This window comes from Marmota marmota, unplaced genomic scaffold (assembly GCF_001458135.2).
Source record: "Marmota marmota marmota unplaced genomic scaffold, marMar, whole genome shotgun sequence".
In the NCBI taxonomy this organism is placed as follows: Eukaryota; Metazoa; Chordata; class Mammalia; order Rodentia; family Sciuridae; genus Marmota; species Marmota marmota.
In genome coordinates, this window is record NW_026000130.1 from 102966 (window position 1) to 125664 (window position 22699).

General features: G+C 37.5%; 1 protein-coding gene across 1 annotated transcript in view; it reads right to left on the reverse strand.

Moving 5' to 3' along the window:
• Positions 1 to 22699, reverse strand: part of LOC107154576 (myotubularin-related protein 3-like) — a 49644-nt gene that overhangs the window by 25323 nt on the left and 1622 nt on the right. Inside the window, exons 2-4 of the mRNA XM_048784876.1 lie at positions 9855 to 9929; positions 8648 to 8730; positions 6038 to 6204 (exon numbers count right to left, since the gene is read on the reverse strand). Of these exons, the coding sequence (XP_048640833.1) occupies positions 6038 to 6204; positions 8648 to 8730; positions 9855 to 9929 (325 nt within the window). The remainder of the gene's footprint in view (positions 1 to 6037; positions 6205 to 8647; positions 8731 to 9854; positions 9930 to 22699) is intronic.

A 22699-nucleotide genomic window follows, 5' to 3' on the forward strand; every position in this document is an offset into this window, starting at 1 on the left:
AGGCTGGCTTTGAACTTGCAATCCTCCTGCCTCAGCCTCCAGAGCTGCTGGTTATAGGCATGCACCACCATGCCTTGCTGAATTTTTTTCCCCCCTCAGTGAACTACATGGGTAATTCATACCACATGGGACTAATAAAGCTACAAGTAGTTTCCTGTCAGCTCAGATCAGGTCAGGTCAAGTCACCGCAAGTCACCGAACAGTAAGAGAAGCCTTTTGGTTTTTAGAGACTTTGAGATTACAGAACTACAGTAGTAGTCATGGAATCCCAATTGCCATTACCCAAATGCACCAGGAAACACAATACTAAACTAAAGTGCTCGCTGGGCTCAGTGGCACACATCTGTTATTACAGAAACTTAGGAGGCTAAGACAGGAGGATCCCAAGTTCAAGACCAGCCTCAGCAACTTAGGAAGGCTGTAAACAACTTAAGGAGACCCTGTCTCAAAATGAAAAACAACAACAACCAAAAAAGGCCGGGGGTATAGCTCAATGGTAAAATGCCTCTGGTTTCAATTCCTAGTACCCAAAAATAGGTAAAATCTGGCTACTTTGCCCTGGCGAATTTGGCTTTTTTCCTCATATGATAGCAATAAAGGTAAAAATGAACCTAACATAAAAGTCAGTAAGTCTGAAATATCTTCTTCCCTAAAAACACATTTACTAGAGAAATAAAATTATTAAAACAAAAACAAAAACATTAGCAGACCCCTAACATACACAACCTGGTGTTACAGGTTGTAAAATAAATGCTGATGAGGGCTGAAAGAAATCACAATGACAAATAAAAGCACAAAACAGACTGCTTTGATGATCAAAGCATAAAGCTTTCCTCTCCCTGGGAGAGGAATTACAGAATAGGAAACAGCAATTACTTGAATGAAGGACAATTCTATAAAACTACTTCCCATTTAAACTGCTTTTCTTGAGCTTAGACTAGGTATTATGTGTTTCCTGAAGGAGAACTATAAAAAGATGATGTTCAGAGATGCAGAGAGAAATAATAGCTGAATCTGCTCCATTTGGAAAAGTTTTAGAAGCAATGTAGTAGGCTTCCAAATAGGAAAAAAAAAGCTATCCAAATGGGGTACCATCTGTCAACAAACTGCAAGGAATATTGACCATGAAGAACAAAACAGGAAGTCTTTCATTCAAAAATCAAAATCTAAAGGCTGTAAAACTGGCAACTTCCAAATTCAGTAATGAAAGAAAAGATATTCCTCCTTCTTCCTGGTAACAGGTCCAAAATATTGCAAAGGCAAAAATACCTTTATTAAGGATGTTTTACATTAATCTCTCCATCTTAGTCAACATAAAGATCTTGTGATTTAAAAACAATCACTGGCAATAACCTACTATAACTACTAGCAACAATTTGCCACATAGAACCAATAGTTAAAGAAGGGCTTAGAATCACCATCCAGAGCACAAAATTCTGATCTTCACACAGAAAAATAAATACTGATTAATGACCATAGAAAATTTGTTATTTTATGTTATCCTATAAATCAGTGATCTTCACAAACTTTGAAACTGACTATCATGACCCACAATATGAATTACATTGATGTTTACATCACAACAGTTTAAAATATTTTTACATTTATATTTTTGAAAGATTTTCACAAACAATACCCTTACCATGTGTGTGATGCATTTTGACATTTCTCATTTTAATTCATTTCTTTACAATTTGATTTCATGACCTATTAGTGAATGCTTTTTTAAAAAAAATCTGGGCTGGGGTTGTGGCTAGTAGCAGAGCGCTTGCCTCGCACATGTGAAGCACTGGGTTCAATCCTCAGCACCACATTAAAAAAAAAAAAAATTAACAGCAGATCTTATACACAAGAGTAATTCAGCTTTTGAAATTCGTGTTAAATGTTCACTATGTTTATTTAGCCAGAAAAGTGAATAAAACATATTATATTCCTCATAAGAATTTCTACCTCAGCATTCCCATGTCTTAATTTATTCAACATTGTATACGTTGTAATATCAGAACTTATTTTAAATATTGTGACCATAAGGTTTTTGTTTGGCTTTATATTTCCATTTCAACTCTTCCTGTCTGCTTCCTTCACTCCCAAATGGGGATCTGTCTCTTGTTAATGCTTAGTATTTCTTATACTACAATTATAGACAATCCAACAATTTTCATTTCACTGGAGATAAAACTTACTTTAAAAAATAAGTTCCCTCTATCATAATCACAGAATCAATCTACATTCAAAAAAAATTCTTCCCCCCCAAATCTAGCTCATTGGATGATTCTAGGTATTAAAACCCACAATACACACATGTCAAAGGTCTAGGATAAAAGAGATAGGCTCTTACCCAGCATGTGAGGAAGCAAACCCTACCAGACTCAGAGGGGTAAAAACTACGTCTCCAAATTTTCAAATATGGAGGGAAGAATCACTCTTTTATATGTACAGAGATCCCAGAGAGTCCTCTAGGTACATACTTCCTGGGCTGTATTCAAGCCTGGATAAGACTGAGATTTATATGCTGTTAATGGAAAAACAAGAGGCACTTAATGGGCATTTCTCACCTGATGCTAAACTAGTAGTTGAACTGCCCAATCATCTGTCAAGACTCTAGACTAATGCTCTAATACAGAGGCATCACCAAGAAGCCAGTTGCAGTGAGGAGCAGGAAGCTGAAAGACATGGGAGAGAAGCTAAAGCTTTGAATCCACTCCTTGTATAAAGTGTGAGATGGGGCTAAGGACAGAATCAAGGGTTTGGTGAAAACTTTTACAGGTTTCACCACTGAACTCCAATAGCAATGCTAAGACTTTTTCCAAAGCTGATTAAGACCTAGAGTTATGGCCACAGTATCGTTGACTTAACTAAAATTTATATTAGTACCAAGATAATCGTGTGTTTGGGCCATTTTCCTCCTCTCTGATACATTCTAATCTTATCAAGCTAGGTGCAAAGAACTGATAAAAGGCTTTATTAACTGCTGAAAGACTATTACCTCTCAGGCTATGCTTGTGATCTCACATATTGAGGCAGATTATACAAAGGCATCACTTTAAAAAATCTCAAGTGTTGTCTCACCTTTCAGATGACTTATTAGAATGTGGCTGTCTGGTATGCTCATAAACAGTGAGTAATGAATGCTGTAGCCACAACCAACACTCAACAATAGTGGGTGGAGACAGGAGAACTAGGTGAACTGGCTTTTAAAAATACCACGAGTATTCTGTTTCTTATTGAAAGCAAATTTTTCTTCTGTAGTCCATAGTGAAAATACATAAAAGGACAAAAGCCATAATACAACACACTTAAGGTCACTAAAATACAATAAGATTCCATGTGAGCAGGGGCAGGTAGATTTCAACATGGACCCTGTGTCTTGGGAAGGAACAAAGTGTAACCTTTACTCAGAGAATCTCCAACATTGGTTATGACAGCATTACCTTGTAAGTTGCATAACTTTCAAAGAGTCTTCACAAGCACTGCACATAGGAGGCACCCAAAACATTTACTGAACTGAACTCTGTAGCATTAAAAGATTTGCTCTTTAGGACATCCAGCTGAATCAGTATGGACAGGAAGAGTATGAATATCCCAGTTTGAAGAACAAAGGAGACCCAAGTGCAGAAAGGATGAATGACTTATCTGATATTATTTTCAAATAAACAGTATAGGTTTAAATTCAGGTTTTTGAACTCCAAAATCAGAACTTTACCACTTACATGTATAATAAGCCTGTGGGAAGACAGAGGACACTGTAGATATCTCTAAGTCCTGATGGCCAAGAAACCAGACATTATCAGGAAGAGAAGAACCTGGGGACCCCTCTTAGGTCAAAGCCACCCATAATTAAAAAGAGTGGGGTTCTGACTTAGCACATGTTAGGAATACCTAAGAGTTGGCTTGAATACAAAAGAAACTGAAAGTATCAAGGGAATAAATAAATCTTCTTAAAAAGATGGGGACTTGGGGCTGGGTTATGGTTCAGTGTAGAGCGTTTGCCTAGCATGTGTGAAGCACTGGGTTCAATTCCCAGAACCACATCTAAATAAATAAACTCAATAAAGGTTCATTGATGACTAAATTCTTTTTTTTTTAAATGAGGACTTTTCAGTGAAAGAAAAGGACAGAAGAAAGTAAGCCTTATTGACAAAGCTGACAACCCCAAATTGGGAAATGTCTCTTTAGAGTCAGGGATCCTAAACAAATCACAATTCTTATATAACATTATGAAGTATGATGCACTCTTAAATAAATTCATTATCCTAAGAGATGGTGGAAACTAAAAATTTAATAAATAAGAGGCAATGATTAAAAACTCAGAAAACATAACACATAAGATTTGTACACTTTGTTGCCTGTAAACTTTACCATTAAAATCCTCCAAACTTGAAAAGAGCCATAAACAAATCCAAAAATAAATTTAAAATATGACAGCATCTCAAGAAAAATGAAAAACAGGAAAAAGAGGGGGCACCTATCAAGAAAGGAAAGTGAGAAACTTTCAAGGTGGGGACTGTTTCTTGTGAATGACTGGGTTCCACCAGCCTAGACAGGCTCAGTAGACTTTGGATTCTGAGGCTGCCCCCAAGGTTCCATGAGGGTAGGTACCTCTGTTCTTCACACTAGGTAGCCATAGCACCCCACACCTTGGCTTTCAATAACTGAGAATTGGTTTTAAGTCCTACCTTGCTTACTGACTAGTAGTAGAACATGGCAACAGGTTTTACCTTTAAGCTCCCCATTTCTTGTGTTTCTTTCCTTTTTCTGAGTCTCCATTTCTTTGGCTCCTAAAACAAGGATACCAACCTATCCTGCCTGATTGATGAAATCATAAGAATCAAGCAAAAGTATATATCAAACATCATTTAAAGTAAGACAAGGCTTATGTTTGTCATAAGCATTTTGATTAAATAGAACAAGAATCTGAACCAAAAGCTTCCCTTCCATCATTGATGGGTCAGGAAACAAAGTAATATAAACATAGCCCCTTTAGCCTCAAATGTTTTAAATGACCAGGGCAGACACCGAAAATTGAAGATTCAGTATTAAAAAAATTTCAGGTTTAAAGAAAAAAGTCCCAAAAGTAAGGCAGCTTACAACTTTCCACTGCTTTTAAATTCAAGACACACTGAAGAGTTGTTGTTGGACCAGCAAAGTTCCACTTATGGGAGCATAACATTTACAGAAAACTGCATGCAGAGAAATAACATGATCTTGGTCAAAGCCACTTCAGAGGGAGAAAGAAACTGAAAGAGACAAGGACTATATGAGGATTCAGGAAATCTGGGTTTTAGTACTGGCTCAGCGTCTCTGTATTTGTCAGTGAGGAAGACAAATTTGCCTTTCTGGATTTCTTGTTTCTTCATCTTTGGGCAGAAAGGGGTAACTACTGCTAATTTATGCCTTGAAAATTCTATGAGAGCAAAAAGCTATTTTGTATTCCCTATTCTCAAACCTGTGTACCTCTATTCATGCTACTTGCTGTCTAATGTTCCCCATTCTCTAATCAATAGCACCTATTCAAGCTTCAAAGCCTACTCAAAGGCCTTTTTTTTTTGGACTGGGGATTGAACCCAGAGGTCCTTAACCACTGAGCCACATCCTCAGTCCTTTTTTATATTTTGTTTAGAGGCAAGGTCTCCCTGAGTTCCTTAGGGCCTCACTAAGTTGCTGAGGCTGGCTTTGAACTCATGATCCTCCTGCTTCAGTCACCTGAAGTCACTAAGATTAAAGGTATGTGCTACCTCACCCGGCTCAAAAGTCATTTTAATGTGAAGTCTTCCCAAACTTATACACAAAACTCGCAACTCCCTTCAAATGGGATTCCATAATACCCATGAACCTTATTATAGTTGCTTTTAGGTATAGAACACAATACCAAATCTTTTATTCTTCCTTCCCCTGACAACAATATGTTCTTAAAAGGATTAGAAGAAAATAGGCACCTGCTATGATCCATAAAATATACATTGATTGGAATATAAGAGTACTAAGACACCCCATTTTGTATTAAGGTTACCTCCAGCCCCATTTTAGAAAGGGTTACCTGGTCTGCACAGGTCTCCATGTTGCTCTTTTTCACTGGCGTAGACCTCCATGCACCAAGCATGGTATGCAAATGAGAAGAGATCTTCTATTTTAGCAGGTGGTCGGATTGCATTGTTCAGTCGCTTAAGCCAATCTTGACACTGTTCAAAGGTTGAGAACTGACACCTTTGTAAAGTCAAACAAGTATGAATATAATCAGATGACAGCTGACTATGAAATCTAAGAAAAGGCATCATTTTAAGAGTGTCTATTTATAGTGAAGTACTAACTGAACAGAAAGCAAAGGCAATCATTTACATATTCACTACTGTTTATAATAAAAAACAGTTCCAAAAATTTTTAGCCAGCAGTGCAAAATATCAAAAAGACAAGAGCTTGGGGCTGGTATTGTGGCTCAGCGATAGAGTGCTCGCCTCGCACGGGCGGGACCCAGGTTCGATCCTAGCACCACATAAAAATAAAGGCATTGTGTTGTGTCCATCTACACCTAAAAAATAAATATTTTTTTAAAAAAAGACGAGAGCTGGACGTTGGAAAATCTGATAATCTAATGAAACCTCTCCTTATAATGACTAATTATAATAATTAAAATAAAATTGCAGTTATTATCTTTCAGAACGAGATTTCATTCTACTTCTTCAATCAGTATTATGGTTGTCCCTTTCAAGAAATATATTTAGAAGAGTCCTTTTAGTTTTGTTATGACATTTTAGGCCAAGGTTTAAAAAAAAAAAAAAAACAAATACTACTTTTAGCCAGGAGTAATCAAAATTTGTCTGTTTAGCAATGAGGACAAATCAGCATGTCTGGATACAAATAAGACAGATTACATTGAAATTTTCAGCTGTGAACATGCAGAGAACAAAACAAATTCTATTTTATCAATTGCAATTTTCATTATGTACAATTAAGAGGTTAAAATAATAAATGCAAACTTTTTTTAGCAATTAAGTATTTGAGGTTTAAGACTGAGTAATTAATAAGCAAACTTTGTAAAACTATGAGTGATAGTCACTATCATCATAAGTAAACCAAATCTCACTGGCTAACATGCAACTTAAATATTTACTTGAAAACTAATAAGGACAGCATTTATACCTCTTCCTTGTCCCAATCAATCTGACTCATCGACATGCTGACATACAATGCTTATTGGTATCTCAAAACAGGTCAAAGGGATAAAATAAACATGTTCAGAATTTAAAATTTCTAGAGCTACTAAATTTAAAAGGCACATTTCAGATATCATTCTGCAACCATTATAGTTAAAATTAGATGAGATAAAAATAATCAATGAGTGGTAAATTTATGGAGAAGTTTTGATGAGAAGCAAGACATTTTCTCAGAGTGTTTCCCTAGACTATATTAGTTGTAAGGAAGAAAATATAGAAATTACACACAAATCAGATGACAGCTTGACTGAAATAATCAAAATTCACCAATGAGGGACAAGTAGACTGTTCACCTCTGGATGTAACACAATAATGCCCTGAAAAGGACACAATACAAAATTCCAACTGAATACACAGTATTCCAGCTGGGAATGTATAACATCAATTTAATCTTGATGAAACATAGGACAAACACAAAATAAGAAACATTCTATTAAAAGAAAAGACCATATTCTTCAAAATGTAGATGTCACAAAAGACAAAGAAAGGCTGTTGTGGAAAATGTTCCAGATTAAAAGAAGGCTATTGAATTATGGCAACTAAATGTATTTATTATCTGAGCTACGCTGGATTCCCACACTGAATGAGGTGGGTCAACTATCAAAATTGGAACATGGATTTGGGGCTGGGGTTGTGGCTCAGTAGCAGAGCGCTCGCCTAGTACAGGTGAGGGACTGGATTCAATCCTCAGCACCACATAAAAATAAATTAATAAAAATAAAGGCATTGTGTCCACTTACAACTAAAATTTTTTTAAAAAGGGAACATGGATAGTAGACTGGATAACAGTATTACCAATGTAAAACTGTGATGTTGAGACTGATACCATGGTTATGGAAGAAAACATCCCTATTCTTAAGAAAGCACTCTAAAGTATTTTGGGATTAAGAATCATGTTTACGCCACTTACTCTCAATTTGTTCAGGAAACTCTCCTCCCCTCCCACACCCCCCCACCAAAACACACACACATCATAATACTCAGAAGGGTTCTGGGAATGATAAAGCAAATTGGGGTAAAGTGTTAACTACAGGTGAATCTGTTGTTCATCTGTTGTACTATTCACCTTTTATGCTGTTTTTATTTTTGCACTTTAAAAAACTTGAAATTATTTCCAAATGAAAAATAAAGCATTTGTCAACATAAGCAAAATATTCAAAAAAATATTGTAGGAACTACTCAGAAAATATTCCTAACAGCGCTTACTTTCAAGAAGATATTTTGCCACGTTTACCAAACCATATATTCATTTTTTTAAGGTGTAGATGGACACAATATCTTTATTTTGTTTGTTTGTTTGTTTTTACGTTGTGCTGGGGAATGAACCCAGTGCCTCACCCATTATAGGCAAGCACTCTACCACTGAGCCACAACCCTGGCCCCTTCATTCTTTAAAAAACATTTTCCACAAAAAAAAAAAAACTGCACAAACATACCTTATAACTTTGCAGTCTTTGCAAGTCAAATGAAGCTGAAATATATCTCGGCATTCAACGCTTTCTATAAGCTGTAATGGAACCTGTAATTTAAAAAGATGAAGTCCCTTAGTCAAAAAGGTTCTTCAATGTACCCAGCAAGACTGATTAGAAAGATCTCCAGGGGGAAGAAGCAAAAAAAAAAAAAAAACCCTGTAAATTTAGCAGAATTAATAGTACCCAAGTGATCAACTACAAAGTAAATTAGGGCTTTCCTTATTCTACATAAATAGCCTCAAGCCATGTCATGGCAAGGGAGGAACAAAGGGGAGGAACCACCTTGAACATCAAACTCATAAGCTCATCTCTCAAAGTACTACTTTTACAGTTTTTTGCTGCCTATGATTTGCAATGACACAGAAACTGAAGGGTACTGGAGTAATAGTCCAGTCTTACTTATAATAAAGAATCACAGAACACAGTGCAAGTGAGACTCTATTGGAATATTGACAAATGGAGTGGGCTTATGGCTTGGTGGCAGAAAGGAGGCTTGTGAAAAAGCTGGAAGTCTGAACTGCCTGTAGGTTGCAAAGAAGAAACAACAGGACAGTAGCTCCTGGTCCAGCTCTCAGCTCAGCAGGATAGACCCACAGGAATCAGAAGGAAGGGAGAAGGTCACACAGCGGTCAAGACAGTAGGTACAACTTGCTTCAAAAGACCAGTTGAAGAACCCTGTTTGACAAGTAGGGCTTGAGAGATCTGAGCAGGCTGTAATGGTTCTCCCCCTGAAGATCTGATCAACAGAGTGTACTTGAACACAGGATTGTACGAATAGTGAATAGGATCAGAGACAGGAGGGAAAGCATCTGAACGGGGTGCAAATCTGAAGGGTGACATGAGGATCCTTCTCCCTCTGTCCCTGAAATCATCCTGACTCAATAACTGGCTTCAAAAAGCAGTTTCCAAGCCTTCAAAACAGAGGCTGGTAAATTAATAAGTGGAAATTTTTATCCCTTGGAAAAGTAGTGGATCACTTGTCTTTTACACTATATCAAGCCCAGCCAAAATTTGGCTCTAGGAGTTGCAAGCAGCCTCCCAACAATTCTTGGTTAGCTTGAGAAGGATACAGCCTCCTCCAAAGCAGAGACAAGAGTTCTGCCTGCACAGGGTGGCCCTCATGTCAGCTGAATCAGTTTCAGAAACAGGCTTTCTGAAAACCCTTCCTCACCATGCAGCTGCCATAGTCAGCAGAGAACTCTGAGAACAAGGATGCAGAGATCAAAAGAAGCCCAATGCTGGAAATCTGAAACAAAGAAACAGAAACTGGGGCAGGGATTAAAAAAGAGAAGAAAACAAAATAATATTGCTCAGATGAATGGCTGTGAGTTTTTACCTCAGGGCTAAAGCCTCTTGCTTCTAAATCTATAATCTATAAAAATTCCCTTACAGTTGTAGTAAAACTGGGAATAAGGACAAAGACTAAGAAATCTTGCCTGTGTTCTGAGAAAAAAAAGAAACTTTTGGCTCTCGGTTTTTGTTTAAGTCCTTAACCCCAAGGTGTTGTGAGAAACTGCAGCTGATGTGGCTAAAATTCTTTCAAGACCTGTACATCTAAGAAGGAAAGAAAAAAAAAATGTCAGTAGAGATAAATTATAAAGAAGGAACATGGAGATTAAGAAGATAGAGATTAGAAGATGACACTAATTTGTTCTCAGGCCAGTCCTTTTGGTGCCCTGTAACAGACTCTCATCACTTTATTTATTTATTAAATATACTCCAACTATACATTTAGACACTGATGGCTTAAAAAGTGTACATCTGACACTCAAAACCAATTTGTTCCAAGCACAGGTGCAGTAACCACCTAGGATTCTCATTCTACCTTGCCCACTCAACGCCCANCTCAATCAGGGATTCCTCAGTTGTCTGCTTTGCCAAAAACCTGGTATGTTTTTAGTTATAGATATTAAAGATTGTTTTTTTTTACAATTCCAATTCATCCTGAGGATAGTCCACGTTTTGCATTTACTATCCCTGCACTGAATCATGAAGGTCCTGATCAGAGATATGAATGGAAAGTACTCCCTCAAGATATGAATGGAGTACTCCCTCAGCAGTACTCCAGTACTGCTGGACCGGTAGTCAGTGACGGGTATGATCCAATTGCAGTGGTACCAACCTAAGACAGGAGGCTGACGCCTAGAGGTCAGTTCATCCGATGACGGGTAAGGACCATATTTTGAATTGGACTGCCTAACAGACACGGTCCCTAAGCCACATGCTTGTTGTTTAAACAGAGAGGGGGAGATGTTGAGAGCCACAGCCAAAGGGGCCCCAGCAAACTTCCAGCTGCCAGCAAACTTCCAGCTGCCGGCTGATGATTGGCTCACAGCAGCCCCAGCAACATCTAGCTGATTGGCTCCTCAGCCCCAGCAACATCTAGCTGATTGGCTCCTCTGCGGTGATGCTCATTGGGCTGTTTCCCTGCCCTTTCAGACCACGGAGCTGCTCACTGGGGGACTTTTTTGGCTCCACCCATGTGACCCAGCCAATCGGCCTCAAGAGCAGGAGGATTGTGGGAGGTGGAGAGAAGCTTGTGGGGGAGAGAGAGGCTTGTGGAAAGCCGGTGGTGGCAGTTGAGGCTCTGAGGGTTTTTCCTGAGAGGCTGTTTTGTTTGGCGTGTGTGGTTCTAAAAATAAAGTTAGTTTCTTTTGACAAGTGGCTCCTGATTGTGCCCAGCCAGACTGCGGCAAGAAAGGAAACAGGTTACATTTAGGGGTAAACCAATCAGGTTAATGGCTTAAATTTCAACACAGACTCTGAAAGCTAGAAGATCCTGGAACAACATATTTTAAATGCTGAAAGAAAATGGGTTCCAACCGAGAATCGTGTATCCAGCAATATTATCTTCAGGATGGATAATGAAATTAAAACCTTCCACGATAAACAAAAGTTAAAAGAATTTGCAGCTAGAAAACTAGCACTTCAAAACATCCTTGGCAAAACATTACATGAAGAGGAAATGAAAAATAACAATGAAAACCAACAGTGGGAGGTAGTACAGTAAAGGAAAAACTATTCAAAGAGGAAAAACAAATCATGTTAAGTAACAAAAATAAACAAATATGGCTGGAAGTACAAACCGTATCTCAATAATAATCCTAAATGTTAATGGCTTAAACTCACCAATCTAGAGACACAGGCTAGTAGAATGGATCAAAAAAAAAAAAAAAGATCCAACAATATGCTGCCTACAGGAGATGCATCTTATAATAAAAGACATACATAGACTGAAGGTGAAAGGTTGGGAAAAATCATATCACTCACATGGACCTCGGAAGCAAGCAGGACTGTCCATAATCATATCAAATAAGATAGACTTCAAGCCAAAGTTAATCAAAAGGGATACTGCTCAAGGGAACCATACACTAACAAGACATAACAATCATAAATATATATGCCCCAAACAATGGTGCAGCTATGTTCATCAAACAAACTCTTTTCAAGTTCAAGAGTCAAATAGACCACAATACAATATTATGGGAGGCTTCAACACACCTCTCTCACCACTGGACAGATCTTCCAAACAAAAGTTGAATAAAGAAACTGTAGAACTCAATAATACAATTAATAACCTAGATTTAATTGACATATATATAATATACCACCCAACATCAAGCGGTTACACTTTTTTCTCAGCAGCACATGGTCTCAAAAATAGACCATATATTATGTCACAGGGCAATTCTTAGAAATTATAAAGGAGTAGAGATAATACCATGCATCTTATCTGATCATAATGGAATGAAACTGGAAACAAATGATAAAAGAAGGAAGGAAAAATCCTACATCACTTGGAGAATGAACAATATATTACTGAATGATCAATGAGTTCCAGAAGACATCAAGGAGGAAATTTAAAAAATCTTAGAGATAAATGAAAACACAGACACAACATAACAGAATCTATGGGAAACAATGAAAGCGGTTCTAAGAGGAAAATTCACTGCTTGGAATTCATTCCTCAAAAAAAGAAAAAAACAATAACAAATAAATGATCGCACACTTCATCTCAAAACCCTAGAAAAAGAAGAGCAAAACAACAGCAAAAGTAGTAGAAGACAAGAAATAATTAAAATCAGAGCTGAATTCAATGAAATTGAAACAAAAGAAACTTGAAAAAATAGAAAAAACTAAAAGTTGGTTCTTTGAAAAAATAAATTAGATGGGCAGACCCTTAGCCATGCTAATGAAGAGAAGAAGAGAGAGAACTCAAATTACTAGCATATGGGATGAAAAAGGCAATATCACAACAGACACTACAGAAATACAGAACATAATTAGAAATTATTTTGAAACCTTATACTCCAATAAAATATAAGATAGTGAAGGCATCGATAAATTTCTTAAGTCTTATGATCTGCCCAGATTAAGTCAGGAGGATATGCACAACCTAAACAGACCAATATAAATCAGGAAATAGTAGAAGCCATCAAAAGACTACCAACCAAGAAAAGCCCAGGACTGGAAGGGTATACAGCAGAGTTTTACAAAACCTTTAAAGAAGAACTAATACCAATACTTTTCAAGCTATTTCAGGAAATAGAAAAAGAGGGAGAACTTCCAAATTCATTCTAGAGGCAAACATCACCCTGATTCCTAAACCAGACAAAGACATTTAAAAGAAAGAAAACTACAGACCAATATCTCTAATGAACATAGATGCAAAAATCCTCAATAAAATTCTGGCAAATCGGATACAAAAACATATCAAAAAGATTATGCATCATAATCAAGTAGGATTCATCCCTGGGATGCGAGACTGGTTCAATATACAGAAATCAATAAATGTTATTCATAAATCAATAGACTTAAAGATAATAACCATATGATAATCTTGATAGATGCAGAAAAAGCATTCAACAAAGTACAACATTCCTTTATGTTCAAAACACTAGAAAAACTAGAGATAACAGGAACATACCTCAACATTGTAAAAGCTATCTATGATAAGCCTCAGGCTAGCAACATTCTGAGTAGAGAAAAATTGAAGGCATTCCCTCTAAAATCTGGAACAAGACAGGGATGCCCTCTCTCACCACTTCTGTTCAACATAGTTCTCTAAACACTGGCCAGAGCAATTAGAGAGACGAAAGAAATTAAAGGCATAAAAATAGGAGAAGAAGAATTTAAATTATCACTACTTGCGGTTGACATGATCCTATACCTAGCAGACCCAAAAGGTTCTACCAAGAAACTTCTAGAGCTAGTAAATGAATTTAGTAAAGTGGCAGGATATAAAATCAACACGCATAAATCAAAGGAATTCCTGTATATCAGTGACAAATCCTCTGAAATGGTAATGAGAACAACCACCCCATTCACAATATCCTCAAAAAAAATAAAATAAAATACTTGGGAATCAACCTAACAAAAGAAGTGAAAGAACTATACAACGAAAACTACAGAACCCTAAAGAGAGAAATAGAAGAAGACCTTAGAAGATGGAAAGATATACCTTGTTCATGGATAGGCAGAACTAATATCATTAAAATGGCCATATTACCAAAAGTACTCTATAGGTTTAATGCAATGCCAATCAAAATCCCAATGGCATTCCTCGCAGAAATAGAAAAGGCAATCATGAAATTCATCTGGAAAAATAAAAGACCCAGAATAGCAAAAGCAATTCTAAGCAGGAAGAATAAAACTGGCAGTATACCAATACCAGATTTTAAACTATACTACAGAGCAATAGTAACAAAAACAGCATGGTACTGGTACCAAAACAGGCAGGTAGACAAATGTTACAGAATAGAGGACACAGAGACCAATCTACAAAATTACAATTATCTTATATTAGACAAAGGTGCCAAAGCATGCAATGGAGAAAGGATAGCATCTTCAACAAATGATGCTGGGAGAACTGGAAATCCATATGCAACAAAATGAAATTAAATCCCTTTCTCTCACCTTGCACAAAAGTTAACTCAAAATGGATCAAGGAGCCAGGAATCAAACCAGAAACTGTGTCTAATAGAAGAAAATGTTGGCCCTAATCTCCATCTCGTGGGGTCGGGCTCCAAATTCCGTAATAGGACACCTATAGCACAAGAGTTAAAATCAAGAATCAACAAATGGGACATATTCAAACTAAAAAGTTTTTTCTCAGCAAGAGAAACAATAAGAGAGGTAAATAGGGAGCCTATATCCTGGGAACAAATTTTTACCCCTCACACTTCAGATAGAGCTCTAATCTTCAGAGTATACAAAGAACTCAAAAAATTAAACAACAAGAAACCAAATAACCCAATCAACAAATGGGCCAAGGATCTGAACAGACACTTCTCAGAGGAGGATATACAATCAATCAACATATACATGAAAAAATGCTCACCATCTCTAGCAATCTGAGAAATGCAAATTAAAACCACTCTAAGATACCATCTCACTCCAATAAGAATGACAGCCATTATGAAGTCAAACAATAACAAGTGCTGGCGAGGATGTAGGGAAAAGGGTACACTTGTACATTGCTGGTGGGACTGCAAATTGGTTCAGCCAATGTGGAAAACAGTATGGCGATTCCTTGGAAAGTTGGGAATGGAACCACCATTTGACCCAGCTATTCCCCTTCTCAGATTATACCCAAAAGACCTAAAAAGAGCATGCTACAGGGACACTGCTACATCAATGCTCATAGCAGCACAATTCACAATAGCTAGACTGTGGAACCAACCCAGATGCCCTTCAATAGATGAATGGATAAAAAAATGTGGCATTTATACACAATGGAATATTACTCAACACTAAAAAATAACAAAATCATGGCATTTGCAGGGAAATCGATGGCATTAGAGCAGATTATGCTAAGTGAAGCCAGTCAATACCTAAAAAACAAATGCAGAATGTCTTCTTTGATATAAGGGGGGCGACTCAAAACAGAGCAGGGAGGAAGAGCATGAAAAGATTACCATTAAATAGGGATGAGAGGTGTGTGGGAATGGGAGAGAGAAGGGTAATTGCACGGAAGATGGTAGGAGACCCTCATTGTTATGCAAAATTACATGTAAGATGGTGTGAGGGGGAAGAAAAAAGAGAGAGAAACATGACACAGTAGATTGGGTAGAAAGAGTTGATGGGAGGTGAACGGAGGGGACGGGGAATTGAAAGGGCAGCACAATACAATAGACAGTAGTATGGCCCTATGTATAAACGTGGCTGTATAACCAATGTGATCCTGCAATATGTACACGTGGACAAATAAGATTATATACCCCATTTGAATCAAATGTATGATATGTCAAGAACATTGTAATGTTTTGATCAACTAATAAAAAAATTTAAAAAAAGATGTTATCCTCTAATGAATTCCACAAAGGGCACCAAAGTCCTTGGGGTCTGGCACAGTAGAAGACCAACAGGAAGAATCCTTCTTATCCTGCCCCTTCCCTCTTATAACAGCCCATGGGGAAAAAGGTTGCAACTGAGACTGAAGATGGGGACACCAGAGCCACCACAGCTACAGGCCTAGCATGATCAGTAGCCAACATGTGATTGTTTTTTTATGTATTTAAAGAAAATACCTTAGGAACTTACCACAAAGTTAGGATCCTTAAACCATAAAGGTTTACCAGCTTTTTCCACTGGTCTTATGCTAAACTCAGAGGACACCATTTTATTTTCATTCATGGCTTCCATGCTGACACTGTTAAAACATAGTAAGAATTGTTTGAAGTCAGTTTCTTCTAGCAGGATTCCCCACTTCTGCTCTCAACAAGGGGAGACATACAAGGGAAAACTGCATCTAGCACTCTAGCAGGTGATCTGCCCCAAGGGGACCCTGCCTAATGGGGAACAGGAGAGAGGGCAGAACCTGCAGCTGCCATGTTTCCTAGTTCCTCTTAGGGCCAAGCTCAGGGATGGCTATCCTACCCAAGCTGACTCATTTAATTCTGACAACCGCTACAAAGGAAGTGATATCATTCCCACTTTGAAAAAAGGTAAACCTAGGCTCAGAAGGATGGATTCAAGGCCACACAGCACTCTAACTTTGGATTCAAACCCAGATCAAGCCAATTCTAAAAACCTCACCATTTCTATGATTCCACACAGTCCCAACTCCTGCTTATCTTATCAGCTGTGTCTTAAAATATTAAGGCAAAATCTTAGCACCTTAAGGGTCTAATCATCAGAGAACCTACGCAGGAGCCAGCATGCATAAGGGCACAACAGGACATGGGCATTCTGAGAAAGGAAAATGAAAGGAAGCTGGAGTGTCGCAGGTCTGATATTCTTTAAAACAAGAAATCTTTAAGCTGATAACAAATTAGAAATAGCCAAAATAAGGTTATATCTGATTTCAGAGGCAATTTCCAAACTTTCCAGACTACAATACAACTTTTTAAAAACCAAGATTAAATTCAAATATAGTAAAATGCACAGATCTTTAGTGTAGGTTTCATGGTTCGCTAAATGTTTATACTGGTGTAATTCAACCTGCTATCAAAATATGGAACACTTCCATCATCCCACAAAGTTTTCTCCTGTTTCTTCCTTGTCAATACCTTTCAGCCCCAGGGCAACCACTACTCTGATTTCTACCCCATTACTTATACCTCTTCCAGAACTTCATATAAATGGAATCTGACAGCATGTACTTCTTTAGCTTAGCATAAAGTTTTTGAGACCTATACAAGTTGATATAGGGATCAGCAGTTTGTTTCAATGTATTTGCCTACTACTATTCAGCAGAAGAGAATATGATATAGACATACTAAAAATGTATATTCATTTTCCTGTTGATGAACATTTGGTTTATTTTCAGTGCCAAGTTACTCCAAATAAAGCTGCTGTAATATTTTCCTTTTTCTTTGGTAAATACTTTGGAATGGAGTAGTTATACTTTTGGGTAAGTGCATGTTTAACTTCGTGAGAAGTTACATCTCTGGACCTGTGTGTATGCATGCTTCCCTGTCCTCTCAATGGGATCAGTGAGAGGAAAGAGGAGTGGGGAAAACAAGAAGCATTCACTCTATCCCAACAGTTCTCTGACCATTCTTTCCTCAAATACCTTCCCAGATTCCTCTTTGGGGTTTCTGGGTGGTCTGGGGCTCCAGCCAAGGAATCTGGAACCTGCACTCCCTCCCCTCTGTCTGAATGGCTCTTCCCTTCATCCTCACTCAATCCAGTCTTACGTGTCATTATACAAAACCTTTTGTTTTAGGAAATTCACACTGAAATCACTCTATTTAGAGGTTGTAGTTCAGGAACAAAGGAGAAAGTTCAGGCCACTGACTGGAAAGGACATGATGGGAATAGGTCTAAGGAAACCTGCCAGTTTTAGAAGGAAAGAGATCATTCTCCCAAGGAATCCAATTCTTCATAAGGGTGCTCCATCAGACTACTCAGCAGGAAACAGGCCAATGCCCCTGCACTGTCTACTGGGTGGTCTAAATTTTAGATAAAAGAGAAAAACAAAAATTATAAGAACTAGAGACAGACAGATAGACAACCCTAAGAAGGGATCATATCAAAAGGGATACCCAAGACAGGTAGGGGCAACTTAGAGTCTAGTTCAGGGAAAATGGGCAGAATTGAAAGATTTCCTGGGGCCAGGTACACCTCAAAATTCAACTTTATTAATAATTTGAGATTTCCATAAAGAATATGACTACTGATATAATACTGTTTCCATCTGAGAAAAACAAACAAATTGAACTGCTAAATAAGCAAAGAGGAAATTCAAAAGAAAAAAACTGGGCCCAAAGACCTTGGACAGTGTTTACAGAACCATCCACAAGAGCATGCTCAGCTCCCAGAGCCCCAGCCTCAGGGAGTGCAACTGACTTTTTTTCTACTCCAGAAAGGCTCCAAGACTGCACCTCTCCCTTTCTGTTTATCCCCCCCCCCCATTCCCAACAAGGAAGCTCAAAGGTGTTGAGTGCCAGTGAAGGGGAAGGAATGCAGATTCTTTTGACATCAGCTTTTTGTCTCAAGGCAGACCAGGGGTAACAGTGTTGGATTAGGGTAGGCGACTTCCCCAGAAGCCACTATTAAAAGCAGGCACTCAGCAAGTCACTGTATGCTAGAGAGTCTGGAAGACCTGCCAGGGAAGAGGTCATACCATCAGATAAGTGCATTGTTGATAGTAAGAGAAGGATGACTTCTAAAAGACAGGCCGGAAGTCCAAGTTCCAAGCCCCAAGCTAGAGAGTCAAGAAGGAAATGAAGATGATGTACATGGATTTTTTTTTTCAAACAGACTCTTCCTCCTGGAGGGCCTAATAAATTCTCTGCTCTTCCCTTCAGCAGTCCTGAATCCCCTGAGAAGTCAAGCTGAAGAACCGGCTGAGAAAGGAAACCACCTGAACAGAACTGAGCCATACAGTTCCAGAGTGAATCTTGCCTATGAAAATAGTGGGAGGCTTTCTTGAATCTCTAACCAGATAAACCTCCACAGGAATTTCAGACTGGTTTTCTGCTTTCTTTCTTCCTTACCCTTACTACCACCCCCATGTTACTCTACCTTCACCTTCCTTCCTCTGTACTTCAGCCAAGGTCATGAGAGGGAGATACCTTAGCAAAGAGAAGACCAAGTCTCTGGGGCTCAGATGTTTAAAAGAAGATTTACAATGATGTATAGTTTCCATATTATGAAAGCACTATTAACATGAAGAGATTTTTCTGAGATAAACAGTCCAGAGACACAAACACCCTAAGTAGAGGAGAGGAAGTAACACCTAACATTAAAGGCTGTCCCTTCTTTGCAGCACTAAAAAAGCTGATATAACCACAAGAGAAGAGAAACCTGGACTGCTATTAAAGAAGCACATGTCTGTCGCTAAGACACTGAAGTCAGCAAGACCTAGGGTCTCAGCCCAACTATGCCCAACTACAGAGCTCAAATACATTGGTTCTTCTCTCCAGACAGCATCCTGCATCCTGCATGACTCAGACACAGATTTCAGGATAACTTGGGCTTTCTGTCTGTGGTTACAAAAAACAAACAAACAAACAAAAAAAAACAACAACAAAAAAAGGAGACAAATGTCTTTTTGTCTTATCATTGAAAAAGCAAGTACCAGATACATCTAGTATCCCAGATTTTTTAAAAAGGATAATTCTAGTCTAAAACTGAAGAGTTACTATAGCAAAAATGCAATATAAAACCTCAATATTCAATAAAGTCAAATAAATAAGAGAAATTAATTCCTTAGGACACAATGAAGTCAGATAATCTTAAAAGTCTATCAGACTGACTGAGATATGACTATCAATACAGAGAAATGTTCACAAATAATCCTAAGTGAAAAACAGGATACAGAATGTAATACACCAAATAAAATACAAAAACTATACCTAGTATAGAAAGAGTAACAGGATTTAAGATTGCCGTACTTTTTAAAAGTTGGAATAGAATAATTTTTAAATGAATACATCAAGTCAGTCTAGCATTCTCTGGCTGCCTCCAATTATAAAAGGGTCTGTCATCATCTCTATGCCTCTAGTCATCTGCAGTCTGCATTATTCATCTCACGAAGCAAAGAAGCCTCAACTTAAGATGCTTTGTTAACTGCTTATTAACCATTATAAATCAAAAGCCAATCAACTAACACTCAATCTGTAGGTCAATTAGATTTCTCAGAAAAATTCAACAACTAGAATAGGTGTTTGAGAAGATTTAAATGCCCTATAAGAAGGGCAAAATAATTTCTCTGCCTCATTGAATATGTTATGCCAGAAATCTAATTCCATCTTCGAACATAGAGTGATAAAGAAAGGCAATTAAAAAAAGAATGTGAACTCTGGACAGCCCACTTGAGTTTGAACCCTGACTCTTACCACTTATTAGGTATGTGGAAGTGGGCAAGTTATTTACTTTTTATTTATTTGCCCTTAATCTTTTGATATGTAAAATGAGAAAAACAACACACATAATGTTAGTTCGAGAATTAAATGACATTGCTTAGAAAATGCTTAGAACAGGGTCTAGCACATAGTAAATGCTCAAACATTAATTACTAGTATTTATCACTATTTCTTTTATTTTTAACACAATATCTGTTCCCTGTCCCACCAGTCCAGTAACTCTTTTCAAAGTATAATTAACCAGAATGAATGGAAGACTGTACTCTCGTAACATTATTAATCAATAACCACATTAGTTACATTGAGAATATAAATCCAAACACAGCATTGTAATTCTAAGACAATACACAAAATTTAACAAGTATAAACACTTAATAGTAATTTGTGCTGAACTGAATAAAGATCCACCTTGATGGCATAATAAATCAAAATTGTTTTTGTACTATTAAACTATTTCCTAAGTTTGAGTAGAGGGAAACATCTATAAATGCTTTGCTCAAAATACTATTAGATCAAAAATATTCTCTTCAAATCCTGAGATTTGGAACTATGCACTCAATTTTAGTTAAGAAACTGTATATATGCACATTTCTGGAAAGTAAAACTTGCCTTAAGAACCCATGATATTAAGAAGAATCCATGATTCCACAATGTTGAATTTTTTCAACAATCTCTAAAAACATTATAATAATCTCTAAAGTAAAAATCCTTTGTAAAATTTTAAATCTCATGGAAGTTTTACACATTTTTCTTTTAAGAAAACAAATAGTTAAAATTATTGATGTAGGGAAATTTAATTGCTGAAAGATCTGTAAAACCCCTTTTAACTCAAGAAAGTCATTTATATAAAAACACTCACCTCCCCACTAATGAAACCTTGGGGAGCCTGAGTTAATTTTAATATATACAAATCTCTGAGCCAGGAATGCCTTCCCCATTCAAACCCACCATCCCTCAGTCAATCTCAAGTCCCTTTGCCTCCCCACCTCTCCTATACTACTATCACAAGTTATCATCTTCCTCTGTCCTGCCACAGTAAAACACTAACATGGAAGTTACATATAATCAACTTGGGCTCAAGGTTAGAAATTATTATATTTCCCCATGTAGATGATAGGTAGAATTGTAGCATGGTTCCAGGTATAAAAGCACTTTCTCCCAGTTATTCAAGTTACTATGGTGAAGAAACCCTTATCTAGTTACTATGGTGAAGGAGATTTGCAGATGTAATTAAGGTCCGAAATTAGCTGACCTTAAACAAAGGCGATTATCTAAGTAGCCTTGTACTAATCACATAAATCCTTTAAATCAAAATCCAGAGATAAGACAAATCAGAGATATTTGAAGCTTGAGAAGGAATGGATAAAGGGAGATTCTCCATAGCCAGTTGGGAAATGAAGGAATCCATGTGCCCAGGAATATAGGCAGCAGCTGACTGCCCGCAAGGAGATAGGGACCCAAATCCCTACTGCCCCAAAATAATTGAATTCTGCCAACAATCTGAATGAGGCTGAATGCCCCCAGGACCTTTAGATAAGAAAGCCCAACAAACATTTGGATTTCAGCTTTGTAATACCCAGAGCAGAGAACAACCAGTCATGTTAAACTAGAACTTCTGATCTATAGAACCATGAGCTAATGAATGTGTTACCAAAGAAAGCTTAAATAAATCCTGTAGCTTCACTTGCTATTTATTGACTTGAAATTACTAATTTTGGAGATCACAGAGCTAGTAATAAATTATTAGTCTTCCACTAGCTTTGTTGTAGATAATACCTCTGACATGTGGACTATGATGATAACTGTTGCCTACATTTCTCTTTAGGGAACTAAAGACCACTTTTGCTGAAAGCACTAACTATTCACTTGGGCCTGCAGATGTCCCATGGGTGACTGAATGTTGGCATCTCTATCTTTATATTACGTGTATCTCCTTTGTTGTATTAACTTTTGGGTCAGATTCTATTCAGCTCCACAAGTAAACCTGTTGAACATTTGAGAAATGTTTTGTCCCAAACTATAATATAGGATTAATATGACAAGACCTACCTTCCTAGTTTCTCCCCACTTAAAACTAAAGACACCTGCCAGCTGCCATGCCCAGACACATCAGATCATGGAATTAGTGGGAAAAGGTAGCATGCAAGTTCCTGGATGATCACTACCTAGTCCCAAAAAAGACACGAATATTCCTTCCTTTTAT